Raw genomic sequence first — 24,330 nt, forward strand, 5'->3', positions numbered from 1 at the left:
TTTAATCTTTAGGATTTTATTAAAATACCTTGTGGAATTTACCATCAGGTTACCATCACAAACATGATTGTTTTCTAATAAAAAAAGTAAACAAAAACAAAAGTAAAGCTTAAGAGCCTAGTTACAGGATTTTTTTTTTTTTTGTGTTGTTTTTACTTTTTTTGCAGTCTGGTGATGAGGGGGAGGGGGAAATCAATTCACAACAAAAAGAAGGTAAGAGAAAGGAATAAAAAGTTCACATGTTGTAAAAATACATTTCCCAACTTCAACGTTACACGCAGTTCTATTAAAACATTCATTCTTCTGTTGTTAGGTGTCAGTGCGACAAATACGCAAAAAGAAAGGAGGAGGAAAGAGCGATAGAAAGGAAAAGTATCACTTAGAAAGACACTCACTGTTGAAAGATGGACTGTGTAAGAGAGCTCTGGAGATCTACAACACGATCTTCATTCGGATAGAGGGAGAGTGTAACTGGCGGCTGTAGGATATGTGTGTATAAGAACCCTGAGAGAGAAACTGACTGCTCCAAGTCCATATCATCCGTCCTCTCCAGCCTCCCTTCACGGACTAGATTTAACCACATCGGCGGCTCCTGAAAGGGTCTTTCATAGTGCCCGAGCATTTCGCACCTTAAAGTCAAAGCCATTTGTGTTCTCTAGAAATATGCACCAAGCACACAGAGCAACATATGGCTAAATAAAACAGCTTCCTCTCTCTTGCATGTGTGTTTGTAGGGGGAAGAGGAGAGGTTGGGGGTTTGTGGAGGAAAAACATATATTCACCAAGCCCACCACAATCTACAACATTAAGGCAGCGCGGGGACCACATGACGAGAAACGGGATTCCTGGATGCTGAGGGTGAAAGTATCGAACGAGACTCATCTTGAAATGTTTCAATACAACATGTTGAACACTGAATGACACAAACTAGATCTCATTTCTTGGTTTTAACACATAGCGCACATCTCATATCAAAGATGATGCCGACGGCAAAAGAAACACCACGATAATGCTAGAAGAAACTCGAAAAATTCAAAAACGCTGTAGTACAGAGAAATTTTACAGAGCAGCTATAAAGTGTTGACGAGAATAAAGGGGATCACTTCAGTCTAGGAAAAGCTGCACGTCAATCAAAATTCAACATCAAAACGTGGCCAATGGGGAAGCGAGGGGGAGGGGCCCGATAGGTACGACCATCCTATTATCATGCATTAATCCATGAGGATTGGCAATTGAGGACGACGGCCATCTGGGGACACTTACGATGACATCAGCTATCTAGAACAAACTGTTTTGTAGGCAGCAAATCATCCCCAATCGCACTACTGCCATTTCCAAATATAGTTTCAGACCCCTCTTCTCCGTATATTAGCATACATGTCGACAAAGACGTGAAACTGTGCTCCTTTATACAGAAAATTACAAAAATCACAGATCAAGAACTTTCTAAAGCTAAAGCCTGAGATTCAAACTACATCTAAATGAAACAATAGTATCCTATGCTTGAAGGAGGAAGAAAACAAAAAAAACAAAAAAGCTTTATTTTGTCATTTGCAAAGAACTGAAGTACTGGATAAGCAGTCACACACTGTCACATACATGCAGACGCATACACACCCCCTCAGAAATAGGAACCTATGATCTAAAAAAGCTGTACAAAGCGAGAAAGATTTGAGCATACATTCAATATCTGTTACTGAGGTACTAGAAAGGCCTTTCTCTTCAGACAGAACGCTATCCCGAGACACTCTTCTACCTTCTTTGGAAAGCAACCAGTGACCTAGCTTTTACATTCTTTCCACCTTATCTTCTGTGCTCTAAATGGTGAAACGCAGAGAAAACAAAGGCTGATATCATAGAAGACGCCCATGCAGATGTCAAACGCAGGGTACGACCCGCTTTAAACTGTGGCACAGAGCCGCCACATCACCCATCCTGAGAATCTGGAAGTGTGTAGATGAGTGACAGATGGAGCAGCCCACAACAGGTCTGTCCGAATCTCTGCTAAACCTTCACGAGAGGCTCGCTGTGCAACAATCGGCTGAGCGGGGATGAGTTAATCAGCCCAAACCTGAACCTGAGGGGGAAAGCAAGTCATCACCACCTGCTGGCCATCAACTTTAATGCAGCCTCCAGAGCACATAAGCCCCAGCTCACCTAAACCAGGACTTCCTCCCAAAAAGATGGATGAAGTTCCGTTTGTTTATCAGGCCTGTATGAAAACGTATTACAAAGTGTATTAAGAGTTTAAGTGCCTTGTGGGAAGGAGGAAGGGCAGGCGAGTGCGCTACACAGTGATTTCATGGGAATTGACAGAGGGGGCGAGAGCAGAGATATGAAGGGTGGACAAGCGTGCCTCGCCGCGTCACAAAGAGAAGGCCTAATCGGAAAAGGAGGCACAAGGAGGAAGTACAGCAAGAGATAATTCAGGACAGAGAGAAGATATGGAAAACAAGGCAAATATTCTTCAAATGGCTAAGAATAAAAAAGGTGCCAATATTATCAGCTTAGCGATGGTGGATCTCAGTATGAGTCAAGGGGAGGTCAATGTTGTATGAACATTGTAAAAAGGGTATCTGTGTTTTGTTTTGTCTTTTTGGAGGGGGGTTAAGATGTGTCATACGTTTTGTTAAACCAGCTATGTTACACAGTTTGTCAAATGAATATGGCTTTGTTTGAAACTTGCATTTATGAAGATGGTTGCCTACGAGCAATCTCCCATCATCTAGCTGTTCACAAAGCAGCACAAGGGGTGACACAAAATAAAATGAAGTCAGCCATCACAAGACGATGGAATCTCACATATGCGATTTCAATGACACTGTTATGCAGACCTCAGGCATTACGGATGCTGTAAATCTTGTGACTTTAAGTGGAGCACATGATCAAACCCCCAACGGCTCTGGGGGTGAAGCTCTCTTGTTTTCTGAAAGGCAGAGAGAGAGAGAGAGGGAGAGGGAGAGAGAGAGATTGAGAGTATGGACAATTCTAGAAGATGCCTTTCACATGAAGAGAGAGTGAGAGAGGAACGTGAAACATCTGAGCTCTTCCCATGGACCGAGTTACTCTTAGCCACAGGCTATCACCATTAGCCTTGATCTCTGTTATTGAACACCAGCTGTGAAATAAACACTGATGGCTGCTGAATTTAATCAAAGATGTTAGCCAGCTGTTACTCTGTTTTGATAATCAAACATTTGCTAAGATGGGACAGGTTGAGAAGGTTTTACAAATGTATGCTAGGAGGAGGATGGGCAGGGGACAAAGGAAAGAAAACAAGGTCCATGCGTTTATTTCCACGCTGTTAAAACAGATTAGAAAAGAACAAATGTAAGAAACACTACTCAGAAACAAACTCCAACTAGTCCAGAGTAGATACAAAGCAAAGGAATTGGGATTTCGTAGCTTACAAATAGTGTGTATCAACCCAATTATTGAATCCTTGAGAGAAGTTATTGCTTTCTGCCAAAGTGATCAACGGAGGATACAGCGAGTGGAAACGAGGGGTACGTTTGGGGTAGAGGGTTTCACTCCTGGGTTTGTACATGTGTTCTGTTGGACTGGGGTGACCCAAGGTCACACTGAAAGCAAGGGGTGTCAATCCCCCTGGGTGAGGTGAAAGGGCATCAATCAGGGCAAAGATGGAATGTGCTGGGATGCTATTGGTCGGAAGGGATGTCTCTGTCCGCCTCTGCCTTGGAGGGTTGCCCGGGCGACGGGGTATGAGGCGGGTGTGAGACCGGGGCGATGGCGTGGGCCAGGGGCAGAGATCCAGCCACAATGCCCTCAACTCCTGCCCCGGCTCCAGGCAGCCCACCCGCTGCTACGCCAATCAGCCCTGCAGGGAACCTACAACAGAAACACAGTCAGTGGTCACTCTCTTAAACATGTTGACATACTGTAGGAACACGAATAGCAGTCAGGACAGAGGTGTAGTCACCTATAGGCTGCAGCTCCATTGAGTTCAGAGTGCACGGTGGTGGCCTCCATAGACGGCCACTGAGAGGCTGCCATCAAATACTCCTTATTCACACAGTTCTTCAGACTGTCCGGGATGCGACCTGCATGGACACAAGAGAGCCTGGACAATGAATGAAAGCCTCACATCAAAGACACAGGCTGTGGTTAATCAGTCATTTATACAGCGTCAACACAAGAAAGGGTGATACACTGTCAGGGCTTTATAGGTGATCTTAAGGTGTTAGAACCAGCTAAGAAAATGTCTTTGATTGAATTGGGAGTATTTTAACAAGTTATTTTAACCTCCATTTCCTTATTGACTTCTAAAATTACTCCACAGACATATGATATTGTGACAGGTGATGACGCCAAAAACACCAGCATACAAAAACGGTTACGAAAAACAAGGCCATTTTAACTAGGGATGTGCAAGACAATTTTCAGCTGGTCTGGCCATGAGACCCACATAATATTACACATACATACATACATACAAATTTGTTTTTTAAAAAACAAGCAAATTTAATTCACAAAAATACTGTCTAGTACTGTCCTACTTTACTTAAAGGGTTAGTTCACCCAAAAATGAAAATTCTGTCATTTATTACTCACCCTCATGTCGTTCCACACCCGTAAGACCTTCGTTCATCTTCGGAATACAAACTAATACAAATACAAACTTGCCAACAAGACAACTGACACTTTCAATGCCCAGAAAATCACTGTTTTGAAGATGAACGAAGGTCTTACGGGTGTGGAACGACATGAGGGTGAGTAATTAATGAGAGAATTTTCGTTTTTGGGTGAAATAACCCCTTAACATACACATAAATTATACAAATATGACTAATACTGATGAATAACTAGGCCTATAAAGGGAAGGCTATTAAATAGCAGTCCCAAACTAGTTTGTGTTAATGCAATAAAGTTGGTAAGTTGGCATGAGCCACCAGAAATTTAAAAATATATATATACAAAATAACACCAAGTAAAAAATTTCTATCATTTTGGGGTTACAGAAACAACAGCTTCATTAAAAATCTTTTAAGTCAACTGAAAAATAAAGAATAAAGAAACAGAGTTCAATCACAATTCGATTTTACTAATTTTTAATTTCTAAAGAGGTGAAATTGCAGACACTGAAACTTCTTACTGATTTTAAAAATAAAAAAAAAACATAAAACATTTATGTAGTTAAACTGCCAATAGCGTGGCTGTGTATTTCTTTGATGAGCAGTTGATCATCCGTTTTCTTTTTTTATATTGCCTTGTTATGAGAATGCAAATTTCAGTTGGTTATTGTGTGCTTTAGTGATAGTCTTCATCTGTCCATCGATGCAAAAACCTGCTGCAGCCCAATTACGAGTGCCTGTGTAAGGTTACTTAAAGGTGGAGTAAGTAGTTTTTCAAAAACACTGTTTGGAAGTCAGTCGGCCGACACCAACAACAAACGTGTAACCAATCAGCATTAGGGGGCATATGATGGTCGAGGAGACAGAACAAGCAAGAGGGAGATTTGGGGAAAAAAAAAACAAAAACAAAAAATGCAGAAAGAGAGAATATCACTGAGATGAAGGTTTATGACCGGTCAAGCGCTTTAGGACCCGCGTTAATATTTGAAGCTTTCCAGCGCTGGAGAGAGCTAAGCGGGAAGGCCTGAAAACAGATGCGGAGGCTTCTTTGATTCCGCTTCACATGTGAGTAACACTGGGTTTGAGTGTCATTGATTGTCTGGAGCTGCTGTGCTGTTGGCGACTAACAACGAACACTTTGTATTTACTCTTGTGTACTGTACGTTCATTTTTGTGCTTCCTTGTCATTCGTTCATCATCTGCTCTTTATTTTTCGTGAAGCATTTTGTTGCGCAGCAGCTGTGATAAACAGACATCCACTCTCGCAATGCGTGTGTAACACAGGCCAGCTACTGAGAGTTCTGCAGGTAAACCACTGCGCAGTGAGGACCGCTAGAGAATGAGGTGTTTTGTGTCACTGCTAGTGCACTCGCTATGCCTGCCAGCAGCGATCGGGCCGGGGTTCGAGACCAACTCGGAGCAGGGTGGTTAGGATTGGAGTTTCAGTTTTGGAGGCAGAGCAATGAAGAGAGGGGTTTGTTTGGGTTGATTTCAAAATGTCAACAATGTCCAACAGTGTTTTTGAAAATCGACTTACCCCACCTTTAAATGTTTTGTATTACTCGTTTATTCTATGATAAGTGTTGCAAAGCATGTCAAACACACATAGAAGAAAATAAGTGAAACCTCCTGCAAAGCATTTTATCGAGCAGATATTCACAGCAGGCACAGGCTGATAATGAACACCTGGTGTTTTCTGACCTGTGATGGCTCTGCGCACCTCCCGCGCCGCCTCCTCTCTGGCCTCAATGGAGGCCTGTTCACTGTACCAGGATGTGTGTGGGGTACAGATAAGATTTGGGGCGTCCTTCAGTGGGCCCTGAGAGAAACTGGTAAAGAAAATGGGGTTAGTGTCATATTAGGGGAGAAAAACAAAAACAATAAGGGGGGTTTCACAGGCAAATCGTTGAATATGGAGTATAAAATTATGCGATTATAAAATAATGAAATCAAAGAGGAAACTTGTTTCTCTCACCTGAAGGGCTCTGCCTCATGGACGTCCAGGGCAGCTCCCCGTATTCTGCCCTCTTTCAGAGCCTGGGCCAAAGCTTTCTCATCCACCAGTCCACCACGCGCAGTGTTCACTAGGAAGGCGCCCTGGCGCATCTACACAAAAAAAGCAATGATTTACATGAAAAGAAAGACAACTATGGTGTATTATCACACTTAGATTGCACATCAATCTCTTGCCACAACAGAGGTGTATTCCATAAAGCAGGTTACGCGACATACCCGGGTAAAGACGGATAAGAAAATAGATAACCTCAACTTAGGGTTCCAAAAACTGAGGTAACTTTCAGGGTATGCAAGTAGACATAGCAATTTATTCTCTGAACATAACATAAGTTTACTTCAGAGGTATTCAGTGCATGTGTGCACTATTGATGAGGCTCCATGGGATTTCACACAGTATTATAGTTACATTGTTTTTTTCTTTAATTATAAAGCAGTATTATAGCAAAGCAATGTTTATTTTACTCTATATTTTTTATTTGCATCATCGCAAATTTGCATTCCTAATTATTTTTCAACATAGTGCTTTCATAATGCATTTCTATACAAAAATATACATGATGCATCTTAACTTACAAATATAGAAGCAAAATGACAAACAAAAAACAACAGCCATATCTTTGCTAGCAGACATTGTTTTTAGTTAAATCAGTCTTTCTATAATTTATGCATTTAGCATCAAGAAACAGTATAATTCTAGTTGAAAGTTCAAATAAACTGATTAAAGATAAAAACATAAGATTAAACAATTGCACAATCACCCAGCAGGTGGTGATATGCACAACGACTGTAAAATTGCATTAAACAAAAGAATATGTTTTATGTTGCACTTCTACATAGTGTCCATTTCTATGTTGACTCCTATATTTGACACGCTATCGAGAATTTCTTTGTGTGTTTACCATGAACAGAGTTAAAATGAACTTACTCCCAGGCACATTTTTGGAACTCCTTTTAGGTTCTTTAGTACAAAGAGAATAATGTTTTTGTGTCTGCCACAGATGTGTTGGAAGAGTAACCTTTTCCCATTTATCTTGGGAATAAACTTGTGCAGTTTATTTCTAAAAATTGGGCCAGATTGCCTTCATACCAACTGTGAGCAGTACTGGAGTCCACATAAACATAATCCAGTCCTCCATTTTCAAGAACTGGGTGCGGTCCCATTGCGTAAACCCAAATTCAGAAAACAGCTTTCACAGGAAGCAAATGAATCAAACTGATGTCAAACAGACCCAGGTCCATACCAAAAGCAGTCAGGGAAACTGAACGGCTTCAACAGTGCTGTTTAATGAGAAGAGTGTTAGTGGAGAACTGCATTTGTACCTGTTTGATGGTGAAGTCATTGATGAGGTGGTGGTTGTGTTCATTTAGGCTGCAGTGTAGCGAGACACAGTCCGAGTGGATGAGCAGGTCCTGTAGTGTCGCCATGCGCTGGAGCCCTAGTGATCGCTCCACCCCATCCGGCAGGTACGGGTCATAGAAAATCACTCCAAACCCAAAGGCCTTTGCCCTCAGAGCAACTGCCTGGCCCACACGTCCTAAAAACAGCCATCACAAGAAACTGTTTTAGTCTGAGCTCAGTTGACCACATTACTAATCTCTAATCAGTTAAAACCCGAGATTAGATTGAGGTTCATAAAATTACTCACTCACGATTCATTTTAGGGCAAGATACCACAGGCGAAGAGAGTAAAATAAAAATTAACTAACATACATCAAAATTTCCCCAGTTAACGGTTCACATTAAGAATTGCATTTTTTGTAAAATAAGTTATCTGAAATGTTAAATATGTAAATTAGGGCTGCATGATATATCAAAATTATGGAAATAACGCAAATGTACATAATCGCAATGGCTTATGATAGCTGAATGATTTTAATATATAAAGATTACAAAAAGTCTAAGTTTTAGGTCAATGCAGACTTGTGTATGACATGCTTAAGGTTATTAGGTGCAATAAGCGAAGTACTCACACACACAGGAAGCGGCCTCTCTGACAGCAAGTAATATCAATTTCAGTTATCTTCCGCTGCTTATATGGCCAAATACACACAAAATGGTCAAAATGCCCATCTTGGTGAGTATTCATGTAAACAGTTATGTCTTAAGTGGAGTAAACAGGTGAGAAAGAAAGTGTGCGTGTAACAATATATTGGATCCGTGCATCTCAAAGTGACAGCAGCCTAATAAACAAGCTTCTGTCTGTGTGCTTAATGTTTATCAAATAACAATAGACAGAAAAATCACTCATTGCTCTTGACGGAATAACTTTTGTAGTAAGAATCAGTGTATATTTAATTCATACAGTGAAAACTAAGCAGTAGAGATGCACCAATACTAAATTTCTCAGCCGATTATTCAGAATGACATCTGCCGATAGTTTGATTTTTCTTAAGGAAAAAACCTCCCAAATAATGCTGCAAACTATACAGGGAACCCTCTAATTTGATACACTATAATATTAGAGGTTACAATTAACAACAGGAGGTATTATATTCCACTGCTATTTATTTTGAGATATAATAATTACACTCAAATAAACTAAAAATATTTGTATACAACTCAGTTGCACTTAAGGCAGTTTTCATAATCACTTGTCTTCATGGCAAATTTATTCAAACATCAAACATACATACATATAAATATGTATATATAAACAGTAATTAAGCTCCTCTCTAGTGTTTTTTTTATTTTTACTATAGCTAACTAACAAACTGTGAACATCAGATAACTTTCCTGCGGTTAAGTGACATTGTTTCACAAGCTGTTTTATTGGCATCTTTCCACAGATTGGAACAGATTGAGTGATTACATGAGACAGATTACGGTTGTACTTTATCTTTCAACATACCTGATATTCATGCATGTTTTCCGAGATATAACTTGTATTAAAGTGGAAGAAAAGACTTGCACTATGCACTGCCACTTCAAACTGAGGCGCTACAGTCATCCGTCACAGCACATTTAAAGGGATAGTTCACCCAAAAATGGAAATTCAGTCATCATTTACTCACCCTCAAGTTGTTCCAAACCTGTATGAATTTCTTTCTTCTGCTGAACACAAAAGATGATATTTTGAGGAATGTCGGTAACCAAACAGTTGATGGGGCCCACTTCCACAGTTTTTTTTTTTTTTTTCTTTCTCATACCAAACTTGAGGGCAAGTAAATGATGACAATTTTCATTTTTGGGTGAACTATCCCTTTAAGAGCATCAGAATGCCATTTATTGTTTGAATTATGTGATAAAATGGACAGAATTTGAAAGATGAGACTGTTTCTTTCAGAAGTAAAGCACAAAACTCTTTGCAATTATTGGATGGCACCCTACAAATAATGTTTGGTGTAGGGAAAAACCATGGGCCTGGAATCCCTGGCTTGAACTACTGGAGACTCATAGGTTCAAATAGAGCTGGCTTTTATGTAGCTATTTTTTAACTGTTAATGCATTATTATCACATTAACTTGCCCTAAATTCAACAAGAGAGATTTTCTTTGAGCGGTTGCAGTCTGACGGGTTTTTCTGCACCCTTTTGATTGACAGGATATAACCAGCCGTTATCAGACAGATTTTAAACAACTGACCAATGGCTGATAGTGAAATGGCTTTTATCGGCTGATAACGATTAGTGGCTGATACATCGGTCTACTATGAAGTGTTTAATTTTTTTTCATTCCATTATTCAAATACTGTTGTTAATTAAACCTAATGTAGTTGGGTTTACACTGGTGTTAAAATGAAACATACTTTTTATGTAATGCTACAGTAAAACATTGCTGTTCACATTCAGAAGTTAAACAAGAAGAATCTGAAACGTGTTGGTTATATCATTTTAAGATTTTAAAGTCCCCCTGTAGTCAGTTTTATAAAAAAATTCTTCATGCATTAAAATAGCTTTAATGTAACTCTACACCCTTGTCTCATTTATTATATGCAGATATATGAATATGCTAATTAGCCCCTCCTCCACTCACTTGCACGAGCTCAAGAGATCCACTCTGTGAACTTACTGAGGTAAGCGCTGCACAATGGTATCACTTTTTACAAACGCCAGACACATAGCGGTAATTAATATGATTAACCTTTTGCTTGACTACATTATCAAACAGCTAATAATGTGTTACACAAACCATGTTCCCGTTCGTGAGTCAGACAGCTGTCTTCTAACAATCAATATCCGTAAAAACACTTTGAACACCTTAATGTCAGTGGAGAAAGGCATATAGTTCGTCACAACATACATCATACACCCGCTATATTGCCAAATCTACCCAAATTTTTATATCAACAGAAAAATATATCAGGATATATTCTCTAGACTAGAGACTGTCCTGCTTCAGAGCGGTCATGGTTAATAATATGCTAAAGCCCGCCGGAACGTTGACATGATTGGTTACAAGGTAGTTTGTGACATCAGAAACACAATTTCAAACCACGGGTTTGAGACTGTCTATTTTTCACTGCAGTTTTAAATAGAAAATACTCAGCAAACGTGTTGACTTATGAATCTGCACATGGTTTATCTTAAAGCATATTAAAACACCACATAGACAAACAAGCAACATAAAAAAAATTCATTTTCACCACAGAAGGACTTTAAATATATATATTACACAAAGCATCATCATATCGCATATTGCATTTTTCTTCAATATTGTGCAGCCCTAATGCAAATTAAGCATGATCTAAATTAATATGTACTAATTTGTATGCATTTCCAGAGCAGAAATCTGAGCATTGGATAAATCCCAATTCTTGTTACATTTTATTGATATACTAGAGTTGAAGGTTTTTACAGAAGGGATTTTGGATATCTCTTAACATACAGTCAGAATCAAAAATCTGCATGCTTTTATGAATAAAACATTGTATAAAATTAGGAAACTGATACATGAACAAACCCCTCTGTAATAGAGATGGGAACAATACTGTATAGTTGTAAGTGCTGCTGAAGTGGAGATTTCTGTCTCAGCGTATGAGAAAAACCTAATTTTGAGAAAACCACCTTTAAAGATATTTATTGTAATTGAAATCAACAGACAAAAATAAACAAGAGTATTTTGGATGTTTCCTTTCCACTAGTCTGAAACAACGTTATGAAAAACGAAATAGCCCAAAATTTCAAAACTGACCAGTGCATAGGGCTGTCGCAATAACCGCAATATAGTAATACCACGCTATGACGAGCCAACCGCAGAGGACTGCAAAAACCGCAGCAACCGCGATATTTGCATGTTTTCTATTTTTTTGAAAGATTATGTCCTTCTCGTTTTACACTTCATGCATGTGTACAAAATATTAAAAATTAAAAATGATAGCATAATGTGTACCATGGTGATTTGTACAGAGGTTCCATAGATTTGCAATAAACAAGCCTAAACAGTGAATGTGAGAGAGATCGACTGAGCGTGTGCGATTACCTGCGTCTGTCCTTCAGGTCGAGACATACATTCGTGAAAAAAGGTTGTCGTGTCCAAGGATAGCGAAATCTCTGCCTTAGCATTGACGCATTACTGGTCAGCTGAGCCTTATAGAGTGGCGCTCAAAGTTAAAATGATTTCAGCAGCATGTTTCTTTACATCTCTCTTTGAATTAATCAGCGTTTTTGAACGTGTAGTTGAATTAACTGTTTAAAGACCTAAAAACAGTCCCTTGCCGCCACCTTGTGGCAAAACAATGCAGTTGCACTGACTGACAGCCCATCTAGAATGCGCAGATGAGTAGTTCTGCTTATACTCATGAAATATCAGCAGAAAAAGTCTGGTTTAGTCAGATTCGAGGATCGGAAATAACAATTTTACATATAACAATAGCCCTATGATCTTATTGTCAGGTTTATGTTCTGTTATGTAGACCCTAATTATTTTACATTCTCTTCCGTTTACTTCACTTCCTGTTTCAACGCTCTATTTAGTTTCGTAATTGAATACGACCTCGTTACACAGATTATATATATATATATATATATATATATATATATATATATATATATATATATATATATATATATATATATAAAAATACTGCATGTCGCACTGTTGAGCCACTCAAAAATACCACAAGGGTTACCAGCCTACCAGTGCATGATTTCTTTCTTTTTTTTTTTTGACTGTAGCATCTGGATTGTCTTCTTTAGTGAATTAATATTTAAAGAAATGATATTGTAGTCACCTTAATAGAACTGATTAATTCAAAAAGCCTTGGTTTTCCTGCCAGCCCTGATTTAATCATATCAGGACTCACCCAGTCCGATGATGCCCAATGTTTCCCCTCGAATACGCGCAGCGCCTCCTGCCACCTCCCGAATCTGCTCCACGCTGGAGGCACGGGTACCCTCACGTAGAGCCTGATGCATCCAGGTGACACGACGGTACAGATTCAGAATTAGACACATGGCAGTGTCTGCCGTCTCCTCCACCGATGCGGCTGGCACATTACACACTGCTATACCTGTTTAAAACAGAGAACCAGTTTAAACAGTCAGTCCGACTGAAACTCGTTCAATCAAACATGATCATCTCACAACACGGGAACAAAACTCACCCAGCTCTGCTGCAGCTTTTATATCAACATTGTCAAATCCACTGCCAATCCTCACAATGACCCGAAGACCTTTGAATTTGTCCAGGTCGTCTCGCGAGAGCGTAATGGTGTGGTAGAGCAAAGCACCAACAGCCTCATTTAGGACCTGCAGCAGAACAAATAACCATGAAACTGACTGAATAAAAGCCTTAGATATGGGCACAGCCTGTGACATTACCTTTTCATGGATTTCTTGGGTGGACTGGGCATCACAAAAGGCCACAGTGGCCACATCCTTCAGGATGGGCATCTCCACAGTACAGTCCCGCCCATCCAGCAGTGCCACCAGCGGACGAGGGTGCATGGGCCCATTGAGGATGGGTGGTCGAATACCTGCAGGACACCAAAAAAATCACCTTACTTAATCATTTCTTACATGTAATGGAAACTCAACTTGTTCATCAAATGACCATAATTCTCATCACAAACACCACATGTGTCCTTTATATGAACCTACAAGCAAACATTTTAAAACCATTACAGTAAAGCAGCGCCAAAAAGAACAAAGCTTATGGATACTAGTCATGTTAATAAACAACAGCAGCATCTGCCATCGTTTGCAACATTAACTTCAAGGTTCATTACATCAGATTAGCAGATTAAGCAGCATTAAATAAATTCATCCTGTAAAAACATCCTAAAATGCATTATGAGAGGCAAAACCAAATATTCTGAAGCCTTTCAAGACTATCAGCATTTCTTTTTACCAAACACATGACGGATGATTTACGTCAACAAACGTCCATATCAAATGACATTAAACTATTACAAAGCTAGAAGAGAATTTCATAATATTTTGAACGTTGAAACTATTTTATGATTGTTACTATTATGAGGCAAGACAACAGCTAACAACTCCAGGGTCCAACCCAACCCCCCCAACCTGACAAACGAAAGTGTGAGCAGGGGACAGAGGGAGGGAAGGAGATGAGGAAAGGGGGCAGGGAGTCTTCACATGACTCATAATGACCTACATTCAGCAGACTGGAAGCTAAATTATCTTTGTCTCCATACTGCTAAACCATCACTAACTACTTCAGGTCTAATACATAAAAGATGAAAATCTCTAAATGTAATAGAAGAAAAACAAAAATCAAGAAAAAACAAGCTTATTTTTTGTTGTTAAACAGTTTGCACAATAAAGCCTGAACGGAGCCATACAAATGCATATCAACATTTTTAGATGTTGCATCATAACTTATTTGAAAGAGTTGAAGTGAAAGTTCACACAAAAAATGAAAATTGACATTATTTACAGACCCTCACATCATTCCCAAATCTCTTTCTTCTCTGGTACAGAAAATATAATGTGAAGAATGCTGGTAACCAAACTGTTAATGGTAATAATTAACTTCTATTGTATGGACAAAAAAAACAGATTTTTTTTTTTTTTTTGTGATCCATAGAACAACACCAGTCATACATGTTTGTAGTAATTAGGGTGAGAAAATCTCATTTGTCGGTGAACTAACCCTTGTGTTCAAAATAGTTTAACTTTTGAGAGCCCTGCATTCTAAACCATTACACTCCATCTAGCTGTAGTTTTGCACATCTCTATTTAGAGAAGTGATTTCACTTAAGGTAACTTCATCAAGGTTTAAAAGTTATTTAACAATCAATCAACAGCAAGTACATTCAAAATAACTGTTAATATAAATGGTAAAATATAGGGCTGTCACGATTCCTCGATTGGAGTATTAGATTTGAAAAAAAAAATCCTCAACTGCAATTGTGTCTATTAACTGGAAATGGCGCATTACCTGGACAAAAACCCATGAACCGCATTATTAGAACATTTTCTAAAGCTGCACAATATATTAAAACCATTTAAAAATAAAAATCATACTATAGCATAGCACTAAAGTGAATTCAAAGTGTCAGAACGGCTCCATTCACAGAGTAATTGACCAATTACTTTATTACCAAAATTATCATTAGTGACAGCCCTAGTAAAATACATGTCAAACAGATACGCTTTAAACTTCTTGCAGTGAGTTTTAGTGCGATAATCTCAAGATCTCTGTTGAAACATCTTATAAGCTATTGCACAACTTCCATATTTAGCACATTAATTAGCTTCCTATCTATTAGTTACACTACTTAAGGTCTGAGCTTCCCTTCCATATTTCATCAAGTGTCTAGTGGTCCATTTTGAATGTGTGTAGATTTGAGCATGCCTAGTAAGAACCTGTCACAGATGCACATGCAAGCACTATATTGTAAACACTGTTTTTAGATTGAATTGTGAGGTGCAGACATGCTACAGAACGATGCAGTACAGCATCATTACAAGGCAAAAGGCCAAATTCAAGATGATTTGTCATACAGACTAAAGTGTCATTCAACTTTAGATTCAAACAGCCATATCAGAAAGCAGCACTATATTTACTGCAAGATAGGGACAGTCTTATTTTTGTACACAGTCACAAATGACTGTAAAAAAGGAGCAGTGATGTAATTTTTGTTCATAGTTGAAGACAGCACTTTTTTTAAAATTAGCAGGGTAAAAAGCTGACATCAGACAATGAGGAATTTCTGCCTGTTACAGCCAAACGCAGAACAACTACAGGAAGGACATTTCTGAGCAAACGCAAAAACAAATCCAGCCTGAGAAGAATTTCCGAAACGTACAGTTCTTAGGACGAGACAGGAAAGGATGCAAGAGGAGAACTTAATTGATCTGTATCATCAGATTCCCATCATGCATCAGGATGTTCTGTGTACCACGATCATTAACCTGCATTACATAACGAACAGTGTTTTAAACGGCAAAATTCATTAATCTGACTATTTTAAGAGGAATTAAGAGATGCAGTTCAGGGAATGGGAATGCACTGCCAGAAGTATCGCATAACAAGATGTGAGATTTTGCTTGTCATATAATTATGATCTCATTATCACACTCGTCTAAGAACAGCTGTGGGGGGAAAAGGTGTTAAAAACTGTTCATCCAATAACTCACAAACCCCAAAACCTATTTCTACTGAACGATGCTTGTGTAAAACTGATCCGAACAGCAATGTTCTACGATTTTAAGACCCAACGCCCCCCTTCCATCACTGACAGGTGCTGCTGCACTGGAGGCTGAGATGGGGGTGGGGTAAGACGCCTCTGTGACGTTCACCAACACGCACTCTCATGCTATCACACTCCTGTGCACAGCTAATGATTAAGGAGAGTGCCATAACGAGACCTTAAAGACAAATATTTGCACTCTTTCCCTCCAAATCAATGCTTTGTGGAAACACACACACGCTGCGTGATGGCAGTACAGAGCGTGAGTGGAATAAACATAATACATAAAACAAGAGAGATGCAGAAGAATAAAATGGCTGAGCAGCAAAATTCATAGTCCGCGGTGCTCTCGCAAGGAACAATGCAAACACTTATTGCTGTAGGGTCACTGCGAGAACGGCGCTGAGAGCACAGATGCCGTGCGTTGAGTCTGCGCCAGGATGCATGAGAAAGAGAGAGGGCCGCAATACAAGCATGGCCATGCAAACAATGCCATTCATTCAGTGCTCATTTCTCCTCTGCTTCACCCCCCCTCCCAAACCTTCTCTCGCTCTCCCTCCCTCGCCATTTCACCCCCCACATGGTCCTCACACGCACACACGGTCTCAAGGAGAGGGGGGGAAGGGTGGGTGGATGATAATACAGCTGCACCACACCCTGCCTCCTGCTTGGCCAACACACACACACACTCTTGCTCAAGCTGCAAGGACATGCACTAGAAGCGGCAAAAAGGAAAATTATGCCCGCTGCTGACACCACACCCATATGAATTACTCGCACTGCATCTTCAAGGCAACACACACACATACACATAACATCAAGCAGGTACACGAAGGTCCAAACCTTGCATCATGAAATCCACGCGCCTGTCTTCTCTCCCCTCCTCTCCTTCTATCGCTCTCTCTCCACCCTTTACAATCAGTGTCAGGCTGTTTTTGCCTGGCAGACACCCATCTCCCATGTCATCCACACTGGCCCCTCCCCCACGGTGGCGGTCCAATCACAGGCCTGGACTTTGAGCGCCGGCCAACCAGCACAAACCTCCACGGCATTGACAAGCAGCACTAGAGGCAGTTAGGCAGTTGTTGTTTTTTAAAGAGACAGTCTTGTTCTGCTCACATCTACATGACCTCTCTCTTCCAAAGAAACGCCTCCGTTATCCTCTTCACCCGCCCCCTAGCTCTCTCTTTTGCTGTCACTTGGATAAATATCACTGCCATCTGCAGCTGTAGACATAAAACTGGGCTTAAATATCAGGAAAATTATCAGCGGAGATCATTTAAAAAAAAAAAACAAAAAAAAAACGCACTGCCTGAGCTGATGACGTTAATGATTTTCTTATAGAATGTAATCTGCAAACAAAACTTGTTTTGCATAATAATAAAGTTTAACCCGAGGCAACTGCTGATGAGAGGGAAGCTGCCAGTTACAATCTCTATGTAAATTGCATAATGGCACAAGACACTCTCCCTATTTGAATTAGCATTTAAACTGTCACAATTAGGGGTGTAACGGTACACAAAAATGATGGTTCAGTACGTATCTTAGTTATGATTTCACGGTTTGGTACAGGAGGGGGGAGAAAACTAAAAATGTTTTTTTTTTTTTTTTATAAACTTTTTAACAATTGTGTCTCTGTGTTTAAATAAATTCAAATATATTTAAAATTAAGGATTAAAAAACTAGCTTAGCTAATGCTGTAAACCATATAGGGAGCCCTTACTCACACACTACTATAAAAGGTTACAATTAACAACAGAGGCCAAATTATTAAATTAAGTTGCTATTTGTCTTTAGATATAATAATGCAACACTCAAATAAAAAAAAAAAAACCGTAAATTGCACACAAGGCAGGTTTTGCATTAATTAATCTAATTATAAATTTAGTTTTCTACTCCAATTCTTTTAACCAGTGCTGTCGTAATTTATTTACACATACTTTAAATAATCAAGACATTACTAACAGGTAAATTACATATAATGAATATATGAGCTAATGTAGTGCACATATTTAATGATATGTTCCTTTCTAGAACTCATTTCTCTAGTGAACTAACATGCAAACACTGGTTGAGAGAGTACATGTAAACATTTCAATCTATATGTCTCTTCTTCTGCACATTTTACTGGTAGCACACAGCATTGCATTACCGTGTGCGCCTATTCTAGATTGGAGTGTGGATCACCTATGACTGACTGTATATGTTGTGTGACTGCATGTATCAAACCGTGATGGTTCAGGACGAATACATGTACCATTACACCCCTAGTCACAATTAAGCAATAAAATGATATATGGTTGATATATGATATATGATATATGGCTGTGATATATGGTTAATATTGTCATTGCAAAGAGCACAACGTGAGCTAATATTGGAAATCGAGAACCATTTTTTATTTTGTTCTGGAACAGCCTTTGGTCAATGTGGAATTCTTTAAAATTAATAAAGCATTGTTAACAGCGAAAAGTTATCTGTTATTCACTAGATTTTGAGATGTGATTGTTGCACTCAAAAATAGAAGCAGATGAACATGAGCTTGCAGGGGCGAGTTTAAGCAACGAAGGCCTTGTCCACACTAATATATTTTCGTTAAAAAAATGCATCTTTTTCTCTCCATTTTGGCCTTCCATCGACACTGAGATGCGTTTTTGTCAGATTTTTGAAATCGCTCTCCAAAGTGGATAAATTTGAAAACAGGTGTTTAGTCATGTGACGCACATAGAACCGATAGATATGTATGTTTTATATCGCTATTGTGCCTGTTATGTGCGATTCACTTCCACACGTTGCTAAAATGTCACTTTGCAGACTTTGTCACTTTATCACTTTATCACAGTCCAGCAAAGATGACGGAAAATTTAATTGCAGTTGCGGTCCTGCTGCAAAACATGAAAGCAGTTGCGTTGTAGACTGAACACATAATGGTGACTGAGTGCGACATCAGTGAATGGTGAGATATTTTGCTAAATAAAATGATCCTGCCAGAAGAATTACGTGATAATTTCATTTTGTCTATTCCATCTGTATCATCTCAGTGAGCTTTTATGAGGGTTCACGCACGCGCAGTAAGGTGAATTTAGCATCTTCCAATGTTTCAGTGTTGATGAGAAACTTTTGAAGAACACTAGTGTGGATGAAGAGCATTTTGAAATGAAAACGCTTTCAACGTTTCCAAATGTATCCAGATTAATGTAGACATAGCCTAAATGATTAGAGAAGTCCTGCATACATCTCCAGTCTGTTTGCACAGGAAGATCCATTTATGACACTGTGATCAAAAATTTTAAAAACATATGCATGGAAGAACAGTTTATGATCAATAAGAAAATAGAGTGAAATTTCATTCCATGCCAACTAAGTAAAAATCATATGGCCTGCAAAAAGATTATTTAACAGATAACCTTCATGACATGAACAACAGCAAGGTTCAAATAACAAGGCACGCAAATACAGGTCAAAACCTAAAAAAAAAAAATAATAATAATAAAAAAGATTTTTTTTTAAAAAATCACGGCATGTAGTGTAGCAAGAGGGTTCCCGAATTTTCTTGTCAATCAATTGCAAATGCAGAATTGCAAGAGGGTTCCTGAATTTTCTTGTCAACCAATTGCAAATTGATGCAGAATTGCAAGAGGGTTCCTGAATTGTCTTGTCAACCAATTGCAAATTGATGCAGAATTCCAAGAGGGTTCCCGAATTGTCTTGTCAATCAATTGCAAATTGATGCAGAATTACATGCAGAGTTAATCTAATAGTCATACTTATCTTGAAGCATTGCCATAGATACCGCACATTTTATGGATCCGATCACACAACTTCAACCCATTAAACACTGGGTCCACAAATTAGGATCTATTCAAATTTTAGTGAGCAGGTCTAATATCAACATCATCTACATTTTGTGTGGAGTTCCTCTTCGATGTTGAGCCGAAAACATAAAGGGGACTGCAATATACAGCACACTGACTCATTAATATACAGCCTACTCCTTTTGTGTTCATTACACACCTCCAATTGTGCATCTTTAAGAGATGAGACTATGTTCACTAGGGCTGCCCCCTAATAGACGACTAACCGTTGACAAGAAGAGGCATAGTCGACCAAAATTTGTATGTCGGTAAGTCGAAGAAGAAGAAAAAAACCTCCACAGGAAGTGGCGAAATCACGCAGTCTGTCACGGACATATTGTTAACGGGAAGGAAATCCAAACATTTGCCTATCATTCATCAACCTCAAATATGGCTTATCACTTGAAACAAGTCCACACACTCTAACGTTAACCTAGATAAATGTGCGCTATTTGACACATATCCAAGTGTTTGTGTGGAATCGGAGCGCGCTTACTGCATGACGTGGAGGCGCTGGTGCGATTACTTGCATTTAAAATACTCCGTCATACAGATAAGAATAATTCAACATTCGCAACTGTAAATGGTTTGCTTTTATTTCTGTAGACTCACAACAACAAAACGTTGTGCTTTTGTAAAATAATGAAAACAAACAGGACCCGCTTTCCGCCGTCTCGGTCTCAAGTGGACTTGAGCGCGTCACAAAAATGAACCGAAACTCACCATATACTTGCCTCACAGACATGAGAAATATGGAAAGCTTGAAAGGTCTACTTTTAAATCAACCGATTCAAATTTAAAACAAATATTCTCAGATTATGTAATCCGTATGAAATGTGCATATAGGCACTTCCACTGCTGCGGAGATGACGAATCAGCATCGTCAACTTCATCTCTGCAGCCGAAAACACACAAAACACTAGTTTATCAATAAATCATTGAATTGTTTAGTCTCCTCCTGTTTTTTCATGCCATATTCATGATTATTATGTTTGCCAGTGCGCTGCTGCAAGCTTTATGTGTGCATTCGAGCACTGACTAGGCTATGTTAAAGGCTCATTAATATGATTTATTTGGTTTACTAATATAAATGCATGATTAGTTGTCTAATCGCCTAAATGAATGACTACTAGTCGACTAGAAAAATCTTTAGTCAAGGGCACCCCTAATGTTCGCCAAACCTAAAGAGAACTAGCATTCCCTGGATTTTATGAAAGTGGCAGAAAACGGACAGGAGTTATGTTCATTTAGTAGTAATGTACTATTTAATAAAGTACACACAGGAACTGTTTTTTAGTAGTAGTGCGAGTCTGAGCTGCTCGTGCCGTCCCTGCACAAACAGGAAGGAGAAAAAGATAAGAGAACAGAGCTCAAACTGTCTAACAACTACATTACCAGGCACACAAACATGCCCAACATTTGCCCATCCATCACTCAGTGTTTGTTAGTTCACGTAGTACACTGACACTTTGACAGGGACAGACAAGATTTACACAGACACACATGAATAATAAATAAATACATCACTTCTCTATAAACATTTGGAAAACTTAATATCACTTTTTGAAGCTCAAGACATAAAATGCAATGCTTTTCAGGCCTGTGTATCTGGTGGTGGATGCAAAGATTAAAGTCAATATGAAATCAAAATTGACGCATAATCATCATGGTCTTATTGTGAAGAATTCATTTTACATAATACCAAATAGATAAAAATTCTTTCATCAAAACCTAATAACTTGACATCAAATTTGAACAAAAGGTGTCTGTGGAGAACTGATAACTACACAATAGCTGCTTCTCATAACGCAATCAATTGACCCTTCGCAAAGACCCGCCCCCCTTAGTTACTGTTGCTTTGTCCGACAAGCCATGGCGCTGTCACGCCACACGCAGTGAAAAATACATTGCAGATCAAAGAGGATACTGACAACACGTCGACAGACAAGACAGAGCAGGTTACTTATGATATTAAACAAAATCCCAGCTTTCAAACTGTGTAGTTTTTAAAGAAATTCAAACAACAAAAAAACGTTTTGTGGCTTTTTAATGAGTCGTGACCATGGTCGTGACAGATTGCTGTAGCGCTTCAGCTCAAGAGGCTCGTAAACCGATCATCTCTTCCTACTAGTCCATTTATAGCATCAAATAAACATGAAAGAACATGAGAATGAATGTTGTTTCAAAAACGGAAAGACGTCAATATACACAATTTTTCAAGTTTAACTCCACCGAGGTTAATCTTCTAACTCCTGACTACTTTGTCGGACAAAATGGCAGATTGTGCATTCTGACTGGTTAGATCGCTTGTCAATCAAACTCCTGGCGACGGGTCAATTACAGTCCCATCCTAAATATTGTCCTTAAACATATACACATTATGGACAAAGTGGGTGCAAATGTAATTTTATGTTGAATTTAAGAGATTCGGGTTGTTTAAAGTCAATAGGCTATATCCATCTCATAAGGTTACGTCTTCTCACCTTCACAGATGCGGTCCAGTCTCTGCCGCTTCACTTTGTGTTTGTCCATCAGAGCCATCGACTGGCAGTTCTTCAGTAAGACCAGCTACGGCCACAACACGATGAGGGAGAGAGAGGGCACACCACAGCGTTCAGTCCAGAAACCACCCAGATCCTTAAAATAGCAGCGAATATCAATTTCACAGGTTAAGATTCAGACCAAAAGCACTCCGACTACCTAAACACTCCACTAAAAATAAGCTGAAACAAGCATGTCATGCATTTTATCTGGTGATAAAATACTTTTACTATTCATTTTGGAAAGGTTTCACAGTGAGACTTCAACCACATAAATGACTGATACTTAGAAATAGTGCTGGGAAAATGTCAAATGAAACTACCCACCTGATGATGACAAAGCCAATCAACTACTCCGTTGACGTCACAGTCTTTATAATGGCAGCTGAAGGGGGAGGACATCAAACAAGCATTACTTATGAACAAGGGCAGAGCGTAGAGAACTCATTTAAAATGAAAAATCCTAAGAAAACCTAGTTACTCATATCATCTGAGGCGTTTGAAAGAGGAAAAAACGCCCATTTCTCCACTAAGCATAGCATAGTTGTAGTGCCTCAATGAGGCTACCGTTTTAAACTAGCTTATTTAAGAGCCTCAGTAAACCATTTGATACTTAAAATCTAAACAACCGTAAAACGACCGAATGAATACGTTAAAGTGTTTTCAGAAACAAACTTATTTAGCATGCATGTTTTGAGCGCTCAGTTGATGATAACTTCGTAATTAACTTCAATTTCACTTAGTTATTTCTCTCTCATGACGCTAAATGAACAAACCTCTTACTGTGTAGGCTAGTTCAGAACAGGAAAAACTAAAGAAAACCACGTAAATTAAGCGAAACATCCATAAATCCTGAAAAGCGTCGTGTCGCCGCGTCTCGAGCGCTCTTCGTTCGCGAGACTGCAGAACTCTGCGCGCGGACAGTTGGTGAGCGCGAGACGAACGGCTGCGGTCTCAAACAGTCGCGTTCAACGGAAGAAACGTGCAGTTTCGGTGATTTTAACTTGTGCGTTGTAGTTTTGTCGCTCGCTCGCTTGAAGTTCTCCAGTTAGCGCTGCGCTAGCTAATTAGCACATGCAGCAAGACACAATGCAAATGACCACACAATTAACCTCCAAACGCGTAGAGGAAAACTTAAGAGCTCATTTATGGTTTTTAATCGCTCTTACAACTACATTAATCTCTGATAGAGTTCAATCTCTGACTCTCTTGAACATACACTGACTGAGAAAGGCGCTTAGACTGGTTGCTAACTGAGCTACCAAACATTAAACACACAGTGTGAGAGATACACAGTCATAATAACACACTGCAGTCTTACAGCACACACAATCCAGAGTCTGATGTGAGTAATGTGTCAAAGACAGTCCAGAAGCAGGGTAACGCACCCCACTCACCCGAAAAAGCGTCTCTCGAGGTTGATGTACGGGTCAGTGTGGTCACGGTAGGTGAATCAACTCTTCCCCGCTATCACTCGCCATGAAATCTACACAGAAAAGGAAGTCGAGGCCGCACAGACAACGTGCTGTGGAAAGAGCGAGTATTCAGAGCAGAGACATGAGCGATGTAGAGAAGAGCGCCTTCTACAGGTCAGTCTGTGAGATTGCGGTGTCCATCAAGTGGGATCGATGCACTTCATTTTCGTTTCTTCATACGTCCGGCTTGAGCTTGTTTCCTCCAAGGAATAAAAAATGTAATTGCGACTTTTATCTCACAATTCTGACTTTTTTTTT

At 39.3% G+C, this 24,330-nt stretch overlaps 1 protein-coding gene across 5 annotated transcripts; it reads right to left on the reverse strand.

The window, feature by feature from the left end:
* LOC125258649 (C-terminal binding protein 1) lies at positions 1–24,210 on the reverse strand. Of its 5 annotated transcripts, none has more exons than XM_048175590.1 (11): positions 23,995–24,210; positions 22,925–22,982; positions 22,541–22,694; positions 13,367–13,521; positions 13,150–13,294; positions 12,850–13,056; positions 7,929–8,143; positions 6,568–6,698; positions 6,294–6,421; positions 3,941–4,061; positions 1–3,849 (listed from the first exon to the last, which is right to left on the reverse strand). In XM_048175590.1, exons 3-11 carry the CDS (start codon positions 22,596–22,598, stop codon positions 3,660–3,662), a joined length of 1,350 nt encoding a protein of 449 aa, XP_048031547.1. In that variant the 5' UTR covers positions 22,599–22,694; positions 22,925–22,982; positions 23,995–24,210; the 3' UTR covers positions 1–3,659. The 5 variants fall into 5 exon arrangements, with proteins under 5 accessions (XP_048031547.1, XP_048031548.1, XP_048031549.1 ...); XM_048175591.1 differs by having other exon boundaries at positions 23,986–24,210; XM_048175592.1 differs by lacking the exon at positions 23,995–24,210 and adding an exon at positions 23,919–23,937.
* Between the last annotated feature and the right edge of the window lie 120 nt (positions 24,211–24,330).

Source organism: Megalobrama amblycephala, linkage group LG23 (genome assembly GCF_018812025.1).
Source record: "Megalobrama amblycephala isolate DHTTF-2021 linkage group LG23, ASM1881202v1, whole genome shotgun sequence".
Lineage (NCBI taxonomy): Eukaryota > Metazoa > Chordata > Actinopteri > Cypriniformes > Xenocyprididae > Megalobrama > Megalobrama amblycephala.